Source organism: Anas platyrhynchos, chromosome 10, assembly GCF_047663525.1.
Source record: "Anas platyrhynchos isolate ZD024472 breed Pekin duck chromosome 10, IASCAAS_PekinDuck_T2T, whole genome shotgun sequence".
Lineage (NCBI taxonomy): Eukaryota > Metazoa > Chordata > Aves > Anseriformes > Anatidae > Anas > Anas platyrhynchos.
In genome coordinates, this window is record NC_092596.1 from 10615184 (window position 1) to 10636684 (window position 21501).

Genomic DNA, 21501 nt, shown 5'->3' on the forward strand with positions numbered 1-21501 from the left:
AACGTGCGCTGCCGGCTCCCCAAATCCCCAGGCACCTCGCTGCCAACAGCGGCACCGGGACTTCTGCAACACAAAAAACCCCAACGCGGGGCGGCAGCGGCCCCCTCGCCCTCCCATGGCACCTTCCCGGCGCTCGCAGCCAAGTTTGCAGGCGATGCCCGGCGGCGGGGCATCAGCCGGGGGGGCACCGGGAGCTGGCAGCGCTGCGCACCCCGCCGCTGCCCGGCCCCACGGCGCCCCCTTCCCTCCCTTTCCCTTCCTTTCCTCTCCCTTCCCTCCCCTGGCCCCGGTGCACGGTTCCCCTCTCCAGGGACACGGTGCCCCGCCGGCCCCGGCAGGAAGCCGGGAGCAATCCTTAGGGCGAGTTTGGGGAGGATTTTGGGGGGGCTTCTCCGCGGAAGGCGCCCCCCGAAAACTTCCCCGGGCCAAGTCCCCGCAAGCAACTCGTGCCGCGCCGCTCTGCGCTGCTGCTCACCGGCATGTGGGGCTCCATGCGTGGTGCTTCTACCCGCTGGGAAACCAGCAGCATCTTGGAGTGGGGCTCAGCCGGCTTTTAGATCCACTTTGGCTGTAGGGAGCAAAACCCAGCGCCGCGGAGGACTCGGAGGCTGTTTGCTCCTTTTAGGTTCCAGACAAGTTCATCCTGGCGTTGCAGTTTGCTAATGATTCACTGTCTGTCTCAATCTGCTCACTACATTTCCATCAACCCACAGCTTCCTCACTTAGAAGGTGGAGTTTGTGGGGTTTAAGTTACTGATAGGCATATCTAAGTGCTGTGTCACTCAAAGAGGAGGAGACACACACGCTCCCGCACACACTCTCACACACACCAGCCGCTCCGGGCTTAAAGGGGAAGCAGCGCTTTCTTCTCAGAAACTGCCGACCTCAGAGGTCCAAGGATTTTTGATTTTTTTGTTATTTTTTCCTTCCACGCACGGAGGCGCAGCCCGGCTGGCCCGCGGCCGGGCGGTGAGCGCGGGGCGCTGTGCAGTGCGCTGGGAGCCTGGCTCCACAGCTTCGGCTTCGCTCAGCGCAGGAGCCTCACGAAAACACTCCTGGATTTTGTTCTCTTCCCAAATCAAAGGGTACATCACGGAAAAGACAGCCCTGGGCACGAAGAGCAACGGTTTGAGTTCTCCCTAAAAAGGGGCATTTCCCACCTCCTGACTACACCCCGGCCAACGCTCTTAGCGCTCATAAAAGGGTTAAGCTCACCTCGCACAGGTGAACCCAGGTTAGCGAGAAGGAAACAGCAGAGCTGTTTCGTTTTCCCCCTTTGTGCTAGGCACATCTCTCTCCAAAGACAGACACAAACCCGAGCTGAGAGCCTCCATAAATCCACGCACTTCGCATACAGCCTAAACGCGCTTGTTTCAAGTCTCACTCAGACCATCCCCAAAAACCAAGAACCTTGGGCTGCACGTAAAGGACCAGGACAGGCAAGCTGCAGGCAGTTAGGAGAGCACACTGAGTCCCCAAAGAATTGCTGGTAGAATTTCCCTTCATTAACTGCCACCCTGGTCCTGCTGTCCGGAGATGCTGGACGCCCTGTCCCGGTGTGCTGCCTCAGTGGATGAGAGGTGGGAGACAAAGCACCACTGCTCATGAAGCATCTGATTTCTCATCAGGCACGAAACGGTGATGTTGGTAAATTATGCTCTATAAAATTAAAAAGTTATTTAGAAAAACCCAGTTATTATGCCCAAATACATTCTCATAAAGTCAGAATCTGGCTTCACTTTCCCGAATGATTTCCATTCAGCTATGATCCTCGGCTTGCATTAAACTTATAGCCCAAGCCCATCTTCGCACATTTCATAGCAAGCCCGAGGTAACAATATCAGCAGCATCAGCTCAGCAACAGAGAACATTTGGTTTTACCTCTGCTCAGAGCCCAGCTTTCCTGGCTGCTGCAGCAACAGGCCCTCTTCCCGGGGCAGCATTTGTGTCACGTCAGTTTGGATTCCTCGGCAGTTTCTTAGTTTGTGTTTCTGCTGATTCTGCCTTCTATATCATTCAAAATGACTGGAATGTATTTTTATATTGAGAAGGAAAATAAAAAGGAAGCACAAAAGTAAGAAACTCTGTGGGTGTGAGCACCCTGAACTCTACAGACTCCTGGGGCCAGAGCTCAGAAGGGATCTTGGTGCGCAAGGGGTGGCGTACTGACAGCGGATGTTTGGGTTTGATGGGCTGCCCAACACAAATCCACAACCCTAGATGAGGTGCCAGGGCTCAAACCCAGCATTAGGGCATCAGCACGGGATCCTACAGAGCCAATGCACTGCACAAGGGTCACCAGCTGAGGCAGCTCCGTAGAGATAAGTGTTCATCATGCATCGATCAGGCTCCACCTGCACAGAGGTGCCATTGCCTGCCCAGCATGCAATGTCTGGAACCCTTCTATTAGGGCTCCCTCTTTCTGCCTGGAGGTTTTTAGACTGAAAACACACATGTATGGAATGTGTAGGATACAGGGATTCACACGTATGCATGGCAGGTCTGCATCACATTCCCTACCTGCAGTGCACGCTAGTCATTTGTCTTGAAGTTTTGGAAATCCATGTAATTCGTGACTCTTGCCAGACATCTGACGTTCCCGACAAGTGGTGAAAGCCCTAACTAAGGACTCTCATTTGCTTTGGTCACTTCACAAAACTGGACTAAAGGACTTCCTCAGAATGAGGACAATGCAAGCAGGTGTTGCAGCAGTGATGGGTTTAGGCACACAAGGAAGCCCAACTCCAGGCAGTGTGAGCCCTTAGCAGAAAAGGAACAGCCTTGCAGAGATCTCTCACTGCCAGCAAGAGGTGGTGGCTAGGCAGGGGATGTCAAGGCTGCAATTTGGGCCTTTGGTGATTGAATTATGAGCCCTTTCTTTAGGCACGTTTGCTAGAGCTGACCTGGAGGAATCCCTGGCTGCTCCAGCGTAAATGACAGAACTTTTGGTGGCTTCTCCAGGGCAGTGTTTTATCTTCCCAGATCAGGCCTAGCCTAAGCGAATTGCCAACTCCTATTACCGGGCTTCTGTCTTCTTTTGAAAAGGTGAGCTGTGGGATTCTGCAGAAAAGAGGCAGTTTTAAGGGCATCAAGACTGCTGTTACAGCCACAGGCTGAGGCTGGCTGAAATGTATCATGGTACCTCGAACCGTACAAAACCCAAACCCTGGCTGGCTGCCTGGGATGAATCCTGTTCTTCATCAGTTGTATGGTAGCTCACCACATTTCATTTAGCAGCTTTAATATTAATAGAAAAATATCATTTGCTTTGTTCATTTTACACAACTAGGGCCATTGCTTCCCCAGCTGAGATGTCTTACTCAAAGCCTAGAGCCCGAGAGCTGGGAAGCTGAAGTTGTAGCTAAAAAACAACCAGCTGATGAACAGAGTGCACTGAGCTGTATCGTTTCTGAAAAACACAAACAGGACTAATCCTTGTCCGCACAGTTTTTGGACAAGCAGTATGTTGTAACCTGCCTAAGGAGAAGTGTTAGTTGGCTGTGTGCAGGTAACCGTGCTGCTAGGACTCTGTTCTCCCAGGAGATCTGTGCCCGACTGAGCTGGCCTCTGGGTGCTCCCAAAATCCACATGGACAAGGAAATCTGAGCAGCCAGGGGCTGCTCTGCAGCACGTCCTGTACACTGGCAGGGAGCAGCAAGTGAGCAGTGCAAGGACTCATCACAGATTCACTGAAGGATTCACAAATTTCTCAGTGACCCATAAGGAGATGGATGGAAATCATGTGATGCTTGCTACTTGCATGTTTTTGACCTGGAAACGGGTAAAATCAATGGATTTAGCTGAAATACACTTTGAGTGTATGTTTACTGGGAGCTAAAACTCCAAGCAAAGCTCCTGGGGAGTGAAAACACATGAACTGCAACATAAATACACAAGCCTTCAGAAGCTAAAACAAGAGCTTGTCCTAATTGTGCCCAAAACACAAAGCCACGGCATGTGAGAATGAGAGACAAAATTCAAGGGAGAGGTGTATGAACTAGATGTGGACTGCTCCCTCCCAGAGCAAAGACAATTATTAGGCTGGACATAAGCAGGGTGATAAGGAAGACTATATATATATATATTAAAAAAAAAAAAAAAGATGAAATTATTCCTCTGATAGAAAATTAGAGAAAAAACACACGGGTCCATAAGAACTCCCATTCTGCATCAGATCAAGGTGCCCCTAGCCAGTATTTTTCTACCAGTGATGTCCGTCTTCAACAAGCACTTAATGGAACTGTGCAGATCATTGCCACAGATGGATGTTTCTGAATAAAGGGGATCGAAAGGGATTAGGAGCACTCATGGAGAGCAAATTCATCAGCTGCTATTTAGCACAGAGGTCTGGGGGAGACCCCTGGTCACAGCACAGAACAAACCTCTGGGTGCTGGACACCAGCAGGCAGCACCAGGGGAGGAAGGACTCTGCTTGTCCACACCTTGGGGACAAAGCTTGTTCTCTCTGAAGGGTCTGGTAGCAGCAGCACAGATACTGGGCAAGGTGAGCCTTGGGTCTGACTGGTCAGAATTGCATTTCTTATGCGAGATCAGATCACAGAGCTGTCTTGTTTGCTAGCTTGTCTCTGGCCACAGGCAATAGCTGATGCTTCAGAAAATCGAAAAGAAACCTTTACTGAACAATTGCAGGAAAAAATCCCTACTGTGGTGCAAGTTTCTTACGAAGTTTCTTCCTAAGCATAGACAATCTGCAGCTGGCTGATGCTCACAACCTGGCAGGCTCAGACCCCTTCATCCATCACACGCTGTAATATATTGGGGGGAAACTTCTAATGCATGCAAAATTTCAATTCCTTTCTGAAACCTATTATGCTCTTAGAAGCAATAAGTGTTTATTTTGAGTAAAACGGCATCTCGGGTCATTTATGAATGTGTTTAATTGGATGTTCTCCCCTCTACCCTCGTCTTCTAGTAAAAGTGTACGAGAAATACCTGAAAATAGGTAAACTGCATCAATAAACAATTTTAATTACCTCAGTAATGCTTCTTACATTAAGTAATGTTATAAGTCATGTAGAAAAGTACAGACATTTGTTAATATATTGATTCTAATTTTATTATTATTTTTTTAAATAAACATTACTTATAGAAAAATAAGAAGCATCACGGAACAAGCTTTCATCTGAGAGCAGTTAACTCCACAGTTTCAACATACCTTTCATTGATTTGGACATGAAAGAAGAGCACAGTTGATCAGGCCAACTTTTCCTTCACTGGGTCATTACTTACATGAGTGTCCGTGGAAGAGCGGATTGGTGAAAGCAGCGGAGGAGGCACTGACACACTGACATTTCAGTGGGTGCCTGAACTAGATCAGGAAATTATATAAATCAAAGTGAATGCTGATCTTGTCTCCTGCTTGGAAAAATACACACGGGTCTAGCCAGAGTCTCTGTGCTGAGCAGCTAGGAGATGACACCGCTGTCAGTAATTCCTCCATGCTTTCGTAAAAAGTCACGTAGCACAAAGTATGGAGCTTCCACTGAAACATAGGTTAAAATCAGGTTGTTAATGCCTGCTCGCCTGCCAGATGCTTGTTCCAAATCGATCTACTTCGAACTTATATTTTATATATAGAAATCAGTTATTTGCATAGCTCAGAAATACACTTAGGCACATGCTTAACATTATGTATGACTCTCCTGGAAATGGAAGGGATTACTCGAGTGCCTAGGTAAGCACCCAGAGTAATGTGGTGCGATCGAGTCTTGCTTTCAGGAGGCAAAATCCCAGAGCCCCACTGACATCACAAACTCAAGACTACTCAAAATCTTCTGGACAAAAGCCTGTTGATCTCACCCAGACATTTCATTCTAACTCGGGTGAGATCTGGCCTGCAGATTTAGCTCTGCAGTGTTTTACCTCTCCTCATCTCTGCTTGCAGTCAGACCATGCAGAGCGACAAAGAGCAGACGGCTGCAGCGGCGTGGGGAGGCCGGGACAGACTGCTCCTGTCACCTGGAGCCTCAGATGCAACTGGGAATAGGAGCCGTGCTACGCTCAGTGCAAACGTACAGCAAATGCACAGGCATCAGTTAAAGGAGCCTGCCTTTGCGATGCCTGTCGCTACCCGGGAGATGCCTCTTCTCCAAGCGGTACATTTGGGAGCATTCTCACGTTTGTCAGCTGCTGCAGAGCTACAGCAGCCAAAGGGGCAAGGACGCAGCTTCCAGCCCGTGCACGGGGTATCAGATCAGCAGCAAACAGAGGCAGGTGTCATTTGCCAAGTTTCCAAGTTAGCGAGAGGTCTGTACAATCAGGCACTTTTATTTGACTCTTGTGCCTGACTGCAAGTAAGGCATCACCGAAAAGATGCAATAATGTAAAATAGAAGGCTTAGTACTAATGCCAGCTTCCCTTCTTTCTCACTGCTAGATCACCCAGGTCATACACACGTTCAGTGATCAGGGACATACAGACCTGACTCAGCTCCTGATCAACAGAAAGGCAGGTTCTGGCCCTTACCTGATGCAACAGACTCCAGGTTGCTTTAAATATTGTCTGCAAAAATTGTTCTGTATTGGTTTTAGGAGACAGGATCACAATTTTGCTTCCCTAAGGAAACATGCACCTTTCTTCCTTAATTTTCCCTTTTACTCCCAGAAAGGTCCTCTCTTAACAGAGCCGATGCTACTTTTTGAAGTATTCTCTATTTCGTGACTGTCAACTATTCTTCCCATGCCAGCTACATGGCGAAGTTATATATTCTTCAATTCAAAACAATCTACATGAATATTCATAAACTACCTGATGGCAGAATTGGCCCTGAGATTTAAAACCATAAAACCCACAGAAACAAATGTCACCCTTCTCCCTTTGTCAGAGATCCCTTGGATCAAGCAAAGAAATTATACTTTTATGCTGTTGCCAAGAAAATGCAAAACCAAAGCATGAAGCATCGTATGTTCTGTTTATTAAAGAATAGTGTCTGTAATGACACAGATACTCAGCCAGGCTAGGATGTTGCCAATGTCAGTTTGTGATTTACTAGAAATTATTGATTTCAAATCTTGGTTTCCCAGGGCTACCGAGCATATCCTGTCATATGAATATGCATCCATTTGCTAGCGGCTGCAGCCTTGTGTAAGAAGTGTGTTGTCTCAACTGGTGTCAGGTTTCTTGAGCCAAAAAAATAAAGCTCTACTCCCCTTCAATGCAGGAACATGTACCAGCTTTTAATTTCTGCTTCTATGCCCAATACAATATCAGCACGACTTAAACAGCCACAGAACTCATCCAGAAGTTTACACTTTGTTTTTAAAATGAATAAGAAAGCACTGCCCTAAGATATTGCATCTCCCTGTAAAGGAAATGGCTCACAGGATTTCACAGAGCATCTTTAAGCTATGAGCTAGTTACAGCCCCAGACTTCTGAGACTTCTCCTGCATCCTGACATGCAAGATGGACCTTAGCTATGCTGAGGTACAGATCCGCAACGAGCAAGTTACACAATGTGAGAGTACAAAAGGTGGGCAGGGAGAGCAACTCGCTGTTCATCAGGGCCAAGAGCAATGCTTGAATTGGCAGCACTTGGAAAGATTTGTCGTCTTCTTTCCTCCTGCCCTGGGAGTTTGGGCACGTGTGTCCTTTCAGCCTATCCCCCTAGCTCCTGCTGTTCTGCTCATCTGGTCCTGGCCCCACCTGCCCAACATTCTCCCTCATTTTTCATTTGTCACTGCCACTCCTTAGCCTTTTTCCTTCTCCTTCGGTGTGCCCACACCTCTAATCCCAGCTGCCCTCTCTGCTCCTTCCCTTCTCCATGTCCAGCCCTCCTGCTTGGAGGTGGCCCCGTCTCTGCCCTGCTGCTCTCTGAATGCCACTGCCCCTGCTGCCAGCCTGCTCACAAGGGACTTCAGAGACCAGCAAGAGACTCCTTGTTTTGTACCTTTGTGGTTGTCGTTAGCTGCTTATGGGAGTTCAGTGGCATCTGTGGGATTTGGTGAAAGGTGCTGACAATTCTGCTCTTTGGTGCTTACCCATCTCAGCGTTCCCAGCATGTTTTTGTTTTTACGTTTTCCTCCGAAACAGAAATCTCTGTTTTACCATCACTTTTCTCAAGTCACTCGCATGTCATAATGAGTTCTCTGTTTACCAAAATGCAAAACCTTCAGGGCTGACAGCAGCAGCAGAAACGACAGAATCCACAGGACTGCTTTTCTTTTGTCTTGTCACTTCACCCTCCCTTGGTTTTGCACAGTGCAGAGTAGATTAACTTTGGGAACAGTGGAAAAGGGAACAGCACATGGGAGAGCATACAAGGAACCTCTCTCCCCTCCTCCCTGTGTCCTCCCAGGACCAGCCAGAGGGGAACCTACGTAGGTAAGGTGCGGGAGGCACATCCCTTGTGCCGGGCTGCAGAGTGAGGTGAGCACCTGCTCACCCAAAGACAATTTTCAGCTGGCTTGGAAATGAACTTCTAAATGCCTTTTGAGCATTCCAGCTCTTCCTAAGGAATTTGAAAACAATTTATTCCCAGATCACAACGAGATCGTCTTGCTCTTGCATGAAAAAGAAAGGAGAGAGGGGGAGAGAAAAGGAAGCACCGCGAGTTCCCAAGGCACCCGAACGCTATCAGATCCTGGTGCAGTGCAGAGGGGCCGACAGCAACGATAAACGTTAACTGCTGCAGTGAAGGGGGCTATTTAACCCAGCTACTAAAAGTTACTTCTGCCACGGCTATTTGAACAAAACATTTGGCAATTAAATTAATTCAAGCTTACCCTCTCTTTTCACGGGAAAAATGCGGGAGAAGTCCAGGCAGAGAATGAACGGCATCTTGTTTAATGAGGAACCGCACAGAAAGAGAAAAATAATGATCTTCTCAAATCTATTAGTATTACATTCTGTGGTAGCACCATATGCTAGTTTCCTAGATGCTGGTAATCCTGATGTATTTTTATCTTGGCTAGTACCAAAGAGGGAGCTAGATGAGGCCAAGTTCTTCCCACAGATCTGTGTTGAAGGCAGTTTACCTTCGCTCTGTGTTGTGAATCTGAACCAACAGACAGTCATGCAACCGCTTAAGATCACTCCTTTATTTTCTTTCTGTATCCAACTTTGGCATTTAAATGTAATTCTCCATATCTCAAGTCTTTGGAGAAACCTTTTTTCAATGATAGAGCCTGGAAATCTTGGTCTTTAAATCACAAGCCTCTACTGCTTCAATGCGAGGATCAGATCCACTAATTAGATGCAGCAGCAGACTACAAATTGCTCACGTTCCAGACAGAGGAGAACAACAAAAAGCCATTCTGTGTTAGTGGGGATGTATTAACATATATGTAGGCCTTCATTCTTCTCTAAGTTGAACAAATATTCCTTAATCAGTCCTTAGAAATCACTTTTGGAACTGGCAGCATTCTTCCATTATTAGACAGGGAAGAACAGCTATGGCTATTCCAGAAAAAAAGAACCACCAGTAATTAACACTGTTTAATTGGATGGATTTGAAATACCTATAGCACAGGTGACCCTAACCCTAGCCTGCTGGCCAAATTATGGTGTTCCCTTTCCTGTGTGCAGTAGTCATGCCGCTCTTACAGCTGCATCATCCTCTGGGTGCTTATCACAGATCCTAAGGCAATTTTGGAGCAATGGGTCTGAGGCTTTTGGAGAGACAGACAGTCCTAGGATGAAAGCAATCACACATTCAAAATTCACCAGAAATTCACATTATTTTGAAGGCTTTTTCTAAGATGCTAGTATGAACATTTATCACAGTTTCTACAGGGGCTATGGAAAAGTATTTTCAAGACAGCTGAATTGAAATCAATGCTGATGAAACCTAGCAGCATGGAGGTAAGAGTGGTTTTCTCAGTTGGGGCTCATCTGTGATACAGAGATGATGCCAGCTCTGCTGCGATACAAACACGGTGGGTACAATTTCCAATTATCACATTTCTTTCTGTAAAATCTTCAGTGCATCTTCAGCGTTAAAATAATTGATCCCTGGCTGACAGCTCTCTCGATTCTGCCCAGACAGCTTGGCCAGCTGATCCTCTGGCCACTTCCACCCTAACCTGGGCCTACCCAGGCAGCCTGCAGAGAGGGGAAACAGGTATGTGTAACTTTGGGAACGATGCATACAAGGTGTGCTCTGTCCCAGCAGTGCAAAGAGAGCTGAGTGACAATTCACCTATGTCTTTTTAGTATAGAGAAAGAAAAAAAAGAGAGATTTGCCTTTTTCACTTCGGGATTCCGGGATGAGAATTCAGGCGTCCCTGAGCGTCTAGTTAGCAATTCGTGCTACGCTCATCGTGATGGTATGTGACACCCTGTGACCACACTGCCTCTCAGTAGCTTTTAGCCAGTCTAAAGATAGGTGTGGTAGCACCCCAGAGTCACTCTGGAAACCAGGAATACACGTTTGGGAGGCATCTTTTATAATTGGCATGGCTGAGCTGCAGGTCTGCCTCAGGCAGAGGGTAAGCTCTGTCTTGCTGGGGGTGGTGAAAGGAAATTTCTTAGTGTAGAAAGACTGTGGAGCTCCTGGGAGGCCTGCAGGAAGGGGGTGTTACCCGAGGATGTGCAGAACCAACCTGGGAAGTGACCGGAGGGAGATTTTTTCCCCAAGTGAGGAGCCTGTGTGAAGGACATTGTTGCCCAAGTCATCTGTGAAGTTGTGGCAAAGAGGGACGTTGTGGGCTGCAGGAATCCTCCTGCATTTTGGTGAGATCTGAACCCACAACTTTTTATTAAAATGTAATTAGTAACCTGCAAACCATTTTGAAGATGTTCCGAGTGCTAGAAAATCATGATAAACTTATCTTTCTTTGCCTCCATATCCTTTGGCAATTATTCAATCGGTGGACTGTTAGTGGGAAGACTCAGCCAAACAATGATCAGGCTTCTAAACTATTCAATTACCTCTAATGAAGAAGGATCAGGGAAACAGCCCTTAAACACCTTAAATAGAACAGCAGTCTAAACAGACAAAATGACTCTCCAGAGAAACCCCCAGACACTTGCCAAGGTTGGCTTTGGAGCCAACTGTGATACAAATGCATGAAATATTAGTTGCTTAATGGTTGTGAAGTGTTGCTCTTTAAAGGTTACTGTCTTCCTGTCCAGACAGGGCTGCAGCTGAATGATGAATGAAGCCATCCCTGTATCTGAGAGGTTTTCAAGCACCTGCAGCTCCCGCTGGTGTCAACAGGAATTTTGGGTAACCAGCATCGGACCAGTAAAACCTGACTCTGCTGGGTACCCAGAGCTCCCAGGGCTATCAGCCTCCTCAGCCCTGGCCTTGGAGGCAGCTTTCAGACTGACGGAGTACTTGAAGTGGGAACTCTGCAAATGCTAGTTATTTAGATGCACATTCACGATGGGAGACTTGCTCTCTAAACCACAGGAACCAGGGGCTGGGCTAAAGAGCTCGGCCACCTGGACAGGGAACTGGGACGAATGCTGTCTGGGGCTAGAGAAGGAGCACAATGATCGCTGCAAAAAGCGCAGCAAGACAGGACTTTGCTTCTGAGGGAATTTCCTTCTCTTCTCCATTACCAGCCTCACCATATACAAATAGCTGACTTGTTACCACAGCTCAAAGGAATGAATGAGCTCAAAAGAATGTGAAGAGGAGAGAACGCTACAATTCCGCTGGGAAGAGCTGCTTCTTTTTATTTAACTTCTCCGTTTGGTTAATATTTTACTGTGGTCTTCAAGAGCAGCCGCATCAGAATGCCTCCGTCCCGTGCTTTAAAACTGGACAGTCATCTGAAGTGTAAGCCCTGCACCTGCCTGGAGCTGTCGAGAAGTGTTTTGTGTGTCTGCATTTTTGAAAGTATCTCACGGTTTTGTTTCCTGTGAATGTGCATTCAGCCCTGCACGCTCACGAAATGCTTAGCCGAGTTTGGGAGCATGTACGTAGCAGGCCATGGCTGGGGGTGGGGAAAGGGGAAAGAAAGACGGGGCTGTAAGGCAGCCTGAGAGCCGATACGGCGTGGTGTGAACCTCCTTTGTGAGGGGAACAACATTGTCAGGTTTGGGCTTAGAGAGGCTCGAACGCTCCGGCAGCTTTAGAGGCGTGCACGTGCACTGGCCTCAGCTGCTCGCAGCACAGCAGAGCCTTAGTTTGAGATGGTGCTGAGCGCTCCCACAGCTTCTGGAACGCCAGGATCAGACCCGAGAAACAACATGCTTGACCCAACACAGCCAGTGGAGCCGGATAAGATCAGAGACTGCCTGCACTGCATAGTTTTCAGCCTGCCTTCCTAAACTGCAAAACCATTAAATATTTAGGTGGCCATATGCAAATCATTTAAATTCTGTTTCTCAGAAGCACACCATGGCGTACAGACATGCTTTGTGCTGAGATCCTCTTCCGATGCTTTCATCAACTCTTTATTTTAAACCTTTAAGGGACTTAGTTAATGGCTAATTGTTGGCCACCTTTTTTTCAAGGGTATTTATATATGAGGGAGGAGGGGAGAGAAACAGAAACACAGAGACCTGGGTTTCTGTCAGAGAAAACAAACAGAAGAAAACACATTTTTGTGCATGTACCAAAGAAAACCCCAGGACTGCTCAGCTATTTTCAACCCCCTCCGTGGGTAACAACTTGATAATTCAACAAATAAACAGCCCTTTATTTAGGGGCTGTCTTGCGGACACCGAACACTTTGGAGACCAGGGCCCCAGATCTTCTTTTCTTAATGTCACTGTGAATTTGCTTGTGGAAGTGTATGACACCATGCATGGAGCCTGAACAGCTGAGCTCATGCTTCAGGCATTCTCCCAGGACCGGAGGGGGAGGGGGCTCTCCGCCAGCTTTCGGCCGCCTCTCCCCTCGCGTTTACACACACACAGATCATGTTATCATAGTGAAAATATGTAAGAATTCCAGGAAGCAGAGGAAGTTTGTGTGTTGACCTTAATTTATTTTTTCCAGAGGAAGATCACTCCAAATGTTAAAAGGATGGTGGATGCTAGCAGAACTGATTTGCAGATATTTTAATTCTCGTCACAGCTATTTCTTCAGCTGTACTTTTTCTTTTACCATTAATACCGTTTGTATTTTATCCTGCGTGGGTAGCTTGACCAAGAGAAGGAAAATGGCTTGGTGAGAAGCTCTGTGGGACCTATTTGGACTGTTAGAGGAGGCCCAAGCATGCACTGGTTCCTATTTTCCATTACTGTACAGTAAAATTGGGTGAGACCGCTTCTGGAGGGGAGGGAAGGAAAAGGTGGATGAAAGAGAGGGCTAGCGCATCAGGCTCACGTGAGTGAAGACCTGGGCTTATCCTGCTTCACAGGGCTACGACTCTTAAAATGCTGATCAATTTGTCCCCAAACCCAATGGCACTTTTCAGAACACAGTTAATTTTAAGACTCCATCTTCGTGAAGACCACGAGGCCTTACACGAAAGCCGCATGAGGCACGCTCAGCCCCTCACAGCAGCCGGCAGGAGCTGAGGCAGCAGCCAAGCTCCAACATGGCGCTGCCGCCGTGAGGCCTCGGCCTTGGCGGCTCCTCTGTGCTCGTGTGGCTCTGCGCACCCAGCCTGCACACCCGTGTGTGCAGGGAGCCGGGAACATGGGACACGAGTCCTTGAACACTTGACTCTCCCTTAATCCCACACACTGCGAACAACGTGCTCACACACACTTGTCAAACGGCAAAGTCAAAAGACAACAAATAAACCAAACAGCAACAACAACCAACCCCGCAGGCCTTCTGACTGGCCAACGAGAAATCCAGTCAGTGAAAATCTCTGTGTTTAGCCACACGGCTCAGCTGTCCCTTTGCCTGGTAACCTCAGCTAGGAGCACAGGATGAGCTTGTGCCTCCAGCACTCGGGAGCCGGGTGGTTATTCCGGCAGAGCCCCACACCCTGGCGTGCGCTAGGGCTTGCACAACTAACCAGAGGTGCCTCCAGCTTTCATAAAATATGGTATGGCCAGCACGCGTTCAGCTTGCAAGATGACTGGGCACGTATCCTGGACAAGTTTTGAAGAATTTGGTTGGTGAAGATCAGACTATTTGAGACTTCTGCAAACTATTCCATTTGATATGCTTCTCTGCAGCAAGCATAAGCTCAAAGCTTGATTCAATTTTAAATGAGCAAGCCTGTTCTTCTAGCTAAGAGGCAGCCTATGATCTGTCTTAGGGCAGGCATCCCCACCCAACAGCTATGCTGAAACAAGTATGGCCATCTCGATGAAATAGCCCGAGCCGCTTCCAGTGTCGGAGGGCTCACTGAAGTCTGTGAGTGTAGGTTTTGTCCCACAGAATTTCTCTATTCAAAAATTTCTTGATTCCTCTCTTCGGCTTTTCTGAATTCACTTGTTTCTCCCTCCCTCTGCCTGTCCCCTCTTTTAATATGCATATTTCAAATGCATGCCTTTCTTCTCTGCCTCTTCTCAGCATAAGGCAGAAAAAAAATAAATATTTGAATTATATTTTGGTTTTCCGACTATCCAGACATAGAAGTAGGCAACACAAACTTGCTACTTTGAATGTTTTGGTGCTGAGACTTTTTTTAGGCATACAACCCCCTACCAGCTGCAGTCTAGATTTATACCATGGGGAAGAACACAGCAGAAACAGACTGAAGATTAATCAAAGCAAATTCTGGCCTCTGTTCCATGTGCCTCAAAGACTTAACAGTAAAAATAAAAAATTAGGGGGCTTCATTTCGGTAATAAACATTACAACACAAAAAGGCCTAACTTTCCAAATGTGCTGTGAACAGACAGATGCCTTTTGAAGCTTCGTGGTGTCTCCAGCCATCGCTGTGAACTGGCAGCCCCGAGCTAACAACTCGGGTGCTGCCGGGTCCTTCCCGAGCTGCCTGGAGCAGTGGGGCTCGGGGACAGCATCGCACCCAACTGTGTCGGCTGCCCTGGCAGGGCCCAGCTGTCTCAGCTCCTGCACCGACTGCAAACGTGTAGGAAGCTCTGGGGTGTCTCCCAGGCAGATTACAGAGCCCAGTTTGCCTGCCTTCCCGGCCATCAAGCAAATTAGTTTTCCAAAGGTTTTGATGTAGTATAACCACACTGCTCGGGCAAGAGCTAGAGAAACACCTGGCATCTTTTCTGCACACAAATCCTTCCTATCCAGCCATTTCTCTTTCTAGCTTGGGACTTTAAAACAACAACAAGAAAAAACAAACAAAAAGCCAACAAAACACATATATAATGATGAATTATAAGTTATCCTGAAATGGGATATATTCTTGAGCTTTTGGGGGTATTATTATTCCATAGGGATTAGAATAAAACAAAGGTTCATACCTAGCAATCAATAAAATAAAAGCTAGTTTTCATTAAGAAAATAAAGTTGGCATAAACTGACATTGCTCCATTTAAGTTAACGCAGCCGTGCCTAGCTAAATCTGCTGGGGAGCCAGCCCCTGCTCTCTAGTGAAGGAGAGGAATCAGCGGTGTCAATATTTTGGGGGGAAATGCATACACAGGTAACATGAATTGTATTTAGATGCAGGAACTAAGAAGACGCCAGAACTAGTGAAAAACCACCTGTATCTTGCAGAAGGAAATGTTCCCACTTTCATGGCCTGTATGAGGTGTTTAGAAGAATTAGTGGTGTCTTTAAAACAGCCTTCTGAGTGCAGACATGACCAAACTGCACAATATGTGCAATCAGGGCAGTCGCTATACAGCAAGGCCCCAGTTCAGCAAAGTGCTCAAGCACACCTTTAGCTTTTAGTGCATGAGTGGCCTCATTGAAGTCCTTAGTAATTACGTGTTTTGCTGAATCAGGACCTGAATTTATTTGGGGCAGGAAGACCTTAATATCTTCCAAGGAATTACACTTATTAAAGGGGACAGTCTATAAATTAGTGTTTAAGTTAAAATCAATTTCTAGATAATACATATCCCTAAAAGACAGATTGTTAGTTTGTATGAGCTTTGTAACAAAACTTTAATTAAACCCTTTTTAAATAAAACCTGTCATACATTATACTGCTAATTGACTTGACCTGGTACAAAGAGGACTCTGCCAGCTAGAGGAGACTAAAGGAGATTATTCTGTCTGGTGCTGCAGTGATTGTGTGTTAATAAAATTTATTTCTGCAGTCTTGCCCAACTCCCTATTGTGTATTCAAGAAATGTGTGGGCTCGAAGCCAGTCATCACAAAGCAAAAAGTAATAAAACCTCAAAAGCTGACTTTTTCTACCTCACATTCTGCTGCTTTGCTGTAGCAGAAACTACTTGGTACATTTGGTTTTCATGCACACCTCAGCTACATTTCTCTCCTCCTTTTTTTTTTTTTTTTCTTTCCCTAAATTCTCAAATTATGTAAAACTTTGCACCTTATTAATGTGAGCACAGTAACAAGGGAAAGACAATTATAGGATCCAAAAAGCTCGGTGATGAAATATTCTGGGTGCGGCAACCATTTTATTGCCATTACACTGATTACATACAATATAACACATCTAGCAATTAGACAAACATGCTTAATCCTCCTGGCCGAGACCTCTTTCACACAGAATTCATTTCGATGGGCCAAATTCTTCCTTCACTCTCATGCAAGTAAATCTGCAATAACCTTGTGCCAATCAGTGAAATCACTTTGGATTGACACTCATGTAAACGACAGCAAAACACAACCCACCGACTTCACAGTTACTCCTGATGTACACTGGGTGCAGTTGCAAAAAGTAATCACGAGAGCTCACACAAGAAATATAGAAAAACAGGAGGACTTGGAAGTTTTAATACGTGATCAAAATTATGAATTAATTGGCATGAGAGACTTGTTGGGATAATTCATGTGACTGGAATACTAATATAGATAGCATAGCTTGTTCAGGGAGACAAGGGATAAAATGCTGCCAATAGACACGTTCACTCCACAGCATAAAATGTGGAAAGAAATGTACCGGTCGAAAACCCCTCACTAATAACAGTGATGGGGCTGGGGGGTGCCTGGGGTAAAGCCACAAAGAACAGATGGACAGAGCTACTTCTTGTGGAGGGCAACGAGATGAATCGTGCATACAGCACAAGGCTTGAAGATGATGGAGGGATGGGGCTGGGAGGGATTGGAGCTGTCTGCAGGCACACGGGGTATCACAGGGCACAAACTCCACACTGATGACAGAGAAGCAGGCTGGAGAAGCAGCTGAAGGGAAAGCTCCTTACTCTCAATTTTAATAGACAAGAGAAACAGGTTTAGAAATATGAACATAGAAAGTAATTTGGGTGATAGTTATCATGGAATGAGAAAACTCACAGCTCCTGGAAGGCAAAAAGAAGAGTCTTGAAGAAAGCCAGCTTAAATAAACTCAGAGAACTGGGAAGTAATATCTCATGAGGACCAAGCTCAGAGTGGCTGACAGTTCCTTAAAATAGTTCTGTTAAGGGCACAAGTGCAAATTATCCCAAAGCAGCAAAACCATTAGAAGTGTTGTAAGAAACCACCTTGGCTAAATCATGAACTTCTTACTGACCTCGAGCACCAAAAGCATGCAGAAAGCTGAACCTAGGTGAGGATGAAAGCAGAGAGAGGATGCAGGGCCCAAACCAGGGAGGTCAAGCGAGAACGGGGAACACATCCAGCAAGGTGCTGAAAGGATAACGAGAAAACATTCTGCAAACATACTTCATAATATGAGGAAGATGAGGAAAAAACCTGCTATTCAACAGACAGGGAAAGTTATTGACAGGCAACGCTGAAAAGGCTGAGTGTTTTTTTTTTTTTTTTTTTTTTTTTTTCTGCAATCTTTACTAAAATGGTCAAATGAGATCAGGCAGGAAACAGCAAAAGTGGCAAAGGGGTAGAAACATAAGTGAAAACAGGGAAGAACAGATTAAATAAGTGCTTAGATAAATTAGATCTTTCAAATTGCCTGGGTCAGATACAATTCATCCGCAGGTATCCTACTGGACTGTTTGAAGCAATCTCGGAGCCATTAGTGGTTGCCTCTGAGAGCTCGTGGAAGACGGGTGAATATCCAGAAGACAAAAAACTGGCTTACAGTGCCTACCCTCACAGCGAGGGAAAAAATTGTAACGGGGAATTAAAGTGCAGTGAGTGAAGGTCAGTTTTTGGAAAAATACGGAAACAATCAAATTATTTGTAACCACTCAGGAAATAACAAGGAGATGAGTAACAGCTAGCATGGCTTTGTCAAAAACACTGATTTGTTAAACCAATTTAATTTCCTTCAGTGGGAATGGGGAGGGGGGGGGGGAGCAGTAGATAAATCTCAGCTTTATTAAAGCTTTCCAGTATTGGCCTTCTCATGAACATGGTCATAAGCAAGCTAGGAAAAATACAGTCTACCCCAACCTACAAAATTCTCAGTCAAACTGGAAGGATGTTGTAAAGTACATTTCTGCAGGCATCTGCCCTGGATTTGCTTTTGTTAAAGCACTTCCACTGCAGTCCTGTTTGTCAGAACAGAGTGACTTACTTTCTGCATACAGCAAGGCTGAGGAGGGCTGCACGGATGACAGCAGGCTGTTCTGAGGATGTTTGCTCAGAATACAATGCCGTAGCATCCGGAGCCATGTATCCAGTTTGGGGGAAACACATCTCAATATTTCAGCTTTAAAAAAAAAAAAAGAAAAAGATGTGGATCCAACAGAAAAGGTCTAGCAGAGAGCCAGAGCTCTAGGAAAGGTGAGCTGCGGGGGAACCTGGAAGAACATTCCCAGCCAGCCTGCAGAAGAAAAGGCTGGGAACAACTACATGTGTAATACACGTGCACATCAAGAGGAAAGGAATAGTTTTCTTTATTCGCTGAGGATAGGATAAGTAGCATTGGGTTAAGCAGCAGCACAGGAAATTTAGGTTAAACATTAGGAAAGTCTTGGTAATAATATGGCTGGTTAAGCACTGGAAGAGATCGCCTGGGGAGGTTGCAGAGCCTACCTCCGTGGAAGCTTTCAAGAGGTACACCGATCAGAAACCACGCTTTTAAAGTTGCAGGTGGACTTGGATGGCTTTTCAAAACACAATTCACTTCGCTAGAGCCTCCCCTGCCCCATCTGAAAGAAGTTACTGTGGTGAGGTGGGAGTCTGCCTGGCCGCCAGCACAGCACAGCACAGCACAGCACAGCACTCCGGCCATCCCTGCCCTCTGTGTCACAATCTCAGCAGGGTGTTTAAGCAGGTGCTTCACCTCAAGCCTACAGGCAACCCCTCCTGCGTGTATTTACGTACTGGAGCAGACGTTTTAATGCTTTAGTGAGCTGGGGACTGTGTTGGCAGCCTTTTCTCCAGCTAGGTTGCAGCACAACTGTCTGAATTTTAGCACCTACCGCTGGCCCCGTGGCCGCACGCTCAGCCTGGAAGGGCTTTTTGCGTTTCCCTCCTATATAAGCCCAGGTACAGAGTTCTCAGGGTGGCTGTTGGAAAGGAGGTGGAGTTGTTGTGTGTGTGTTTCTTTGTTGTTGTTGCACAATGTATTTCATCAGTAACAGTTACACGTTAATAAAGCATGTATTACAAGCACATCAAACTAATCTGCTTAATCAGAAATCCTTTCCCCATTCTGCTGCAGCCTGGACTGGAGTTACAGAGCGATGGATGCATTACATATTTTGTTGTTTCACTCGATTATTTTCCTAGTGCAGCAGGCCAAGTTTCTCCAACTTGTAGCAGAAAAGAGAAAGCCACAACACATGTGCATGCACACACAGCCCCGCAGCAGGGAGCCGCCAGCTGATGCAGCCACTGGCAGGATGTGTCTGCTCTTGATTTCAGTGCCACCCAGCCCTTCGCTGTGTTGCAGCGTGGTGGTTTGCCTTTTGTTTTTTGTTATTTTTTTTTCCTTCCATGTTATTTTGTGCCTCAATGCCAGCACTGATTGTGGTGATTGATTGACTTAGCTGGTGTTGCAGGATTCAAAACAACAACACTGGCAGAAGCAGCTCAGGGAAATACAGAGCGCGCTGGCTGGGCTAATCCAAGGAGAGAAGAAACAACGCTGGTGATCTGCCAGCTCCGAGAATCCTACAATAAATTAAGAGCAACTATATTCATTGTTTTAAAATAAAAGATGCACGCAGAGCCTGGCAGAAGCATTTGAAAGATTCTGCACTCTGCCTCAGCCCCAGGCCCCCGAGCAAAAGCCCTTTTCCCTCCTTGCTGAGCTGTGCCTACCCACCTCATCTCACCGGCTTCGGCACATGGGCTCCAAATGCCATTCCCTGCCTCTGGGGAAAAGGGGCTCTGCCCGAGCTGAGAATTAACCTTCAGTCACCTGTTCTAACATGTAAGAAGTGCTCCTCGTGCAGAGCCTCTCCTCCCCTCCCAAAGCCATGTCCCTTCCACCAGGGCCAAAAAACCTCCCCAAGACTTCCCTCCTACAGCAGTGCTGTATGGAGCCTCCTCCAGAAGTAATGTCAAAAAGCCACAGAATTAGAAGAGGACCCTTGAGCTTTCCAACTCCATTACTTTCTCCCCAATTCTGTCTTGTGATTTTCCATCTCTCCCTTTTCCTACCCTTGTTCACTCCATTGCCCCTTAATTAAACACTTGCATTTGCCCACCGACCCTATTTTCATTCTATCCAAATCTCTTTAGAAGAGAAAAGCCCCAGCAACCTGCTCCCCATTCTCCTTCTCCCACGTGTCCTACATCTGTAACTGCTCGCCTGTCCTCCTGGTTGCAGCTCCAACCTGCCCTGGCAAGGGACAAGCCGTGAAGATAAGCCTATGCCTGCTTCTTCTTCTGCCCAAGGAGCTGCTAACCGATGGGTACAGGTCCTCAGCCCGGTGAGAGCGGCTGCTTCTGTCGGGACCATTCCCTAGCACAAGCAGTTCCCCATAAAATACCCCACATTTATGATTGTTGGCATGCTAACAGGGCTACCAGGCAGCTTTTTTTTTCCCACAAGAGACTGAACAACTCGCAAATAGATGGACCCAGACACAGCTCTGGGTAGAGACAATGGGAGATTTACTATTGCATGTATTTGCACCCAGATCTGGTGGCTTTGTATGAACAAAATAGAAACAGAAAATAATTATTTGTTTGCCAACCCCCTGAATATAGGGGAGAAGCACAAAGTTTTATTCATCTGCAAGCTCAGCAGATGTCTGTGGATGAATGGCCTGATTTCAGTCTCATTTTTGAGCTAATGGAGATTTAATATAGCTTGCAGAGCTACGAGATAATTCTGGTTTTGAACGGAAAGAGATTCCATATCATCCCTATAACTTGTCACAACTAAACATTAACCAAGTCCGTGAATTTTGTTGGTGGCATTTTGTCAGCACAGCTTCCGAGGGAAGCGATAGCTCAGTCATTATTTGAACGGCTGCTGTAGTGGAGTCTACCACCACTGAAAGCCTGGAATAATGGCCTGTGTTATTCTTTTGCATCTTTCTCTATACAGCTTTTGAGAGAGCTGTAATTGAAGAGAAATGAAAGGGCAGCCAACCAAGAGACAATACTGCAAGGATCAGTACTGGAATGTGAGACAACATCCTTTAAAAGCCGAAATTTTAAAACTCCTGCTACGTGTGTGCTTTTGAAAAGGGTAACATCAATGGAAAAAAT

At 46.4% G+C, this 21501-nt stretch overlaps 1 protein-coding gene across 5 annotated transcripts in view; it reads right to left on the reverse strand.

Moving 5' to 3' along the window:
• MAMLD1 (mastermind like domain containing 1) overlaps positions 1–21501 on the reverse strand; it is a 254357-nt gene that overhangs the window by 76298 nt on the left and 156558 nt on the right. For 2 of the 5 annotated variants that reach the window (XM_005020490.6, XM_005020488.6), the window contains exon 1: positions 476–752. The exons of the other annotated variants lie outside the window; for them this stretch is intronic. In XM_005020490.6, coding sequence (XP_005020547.2) covers positions 476–529 — 54 coding nt within the window. In that variant the 5' untranslated portion in view covers positions 530–752. Of the gene's footprint in view, positions 1–475; positions 753–21501 lie in introns of those variants that run through there. 5 annotated transcript variants of the gene reach the window in all.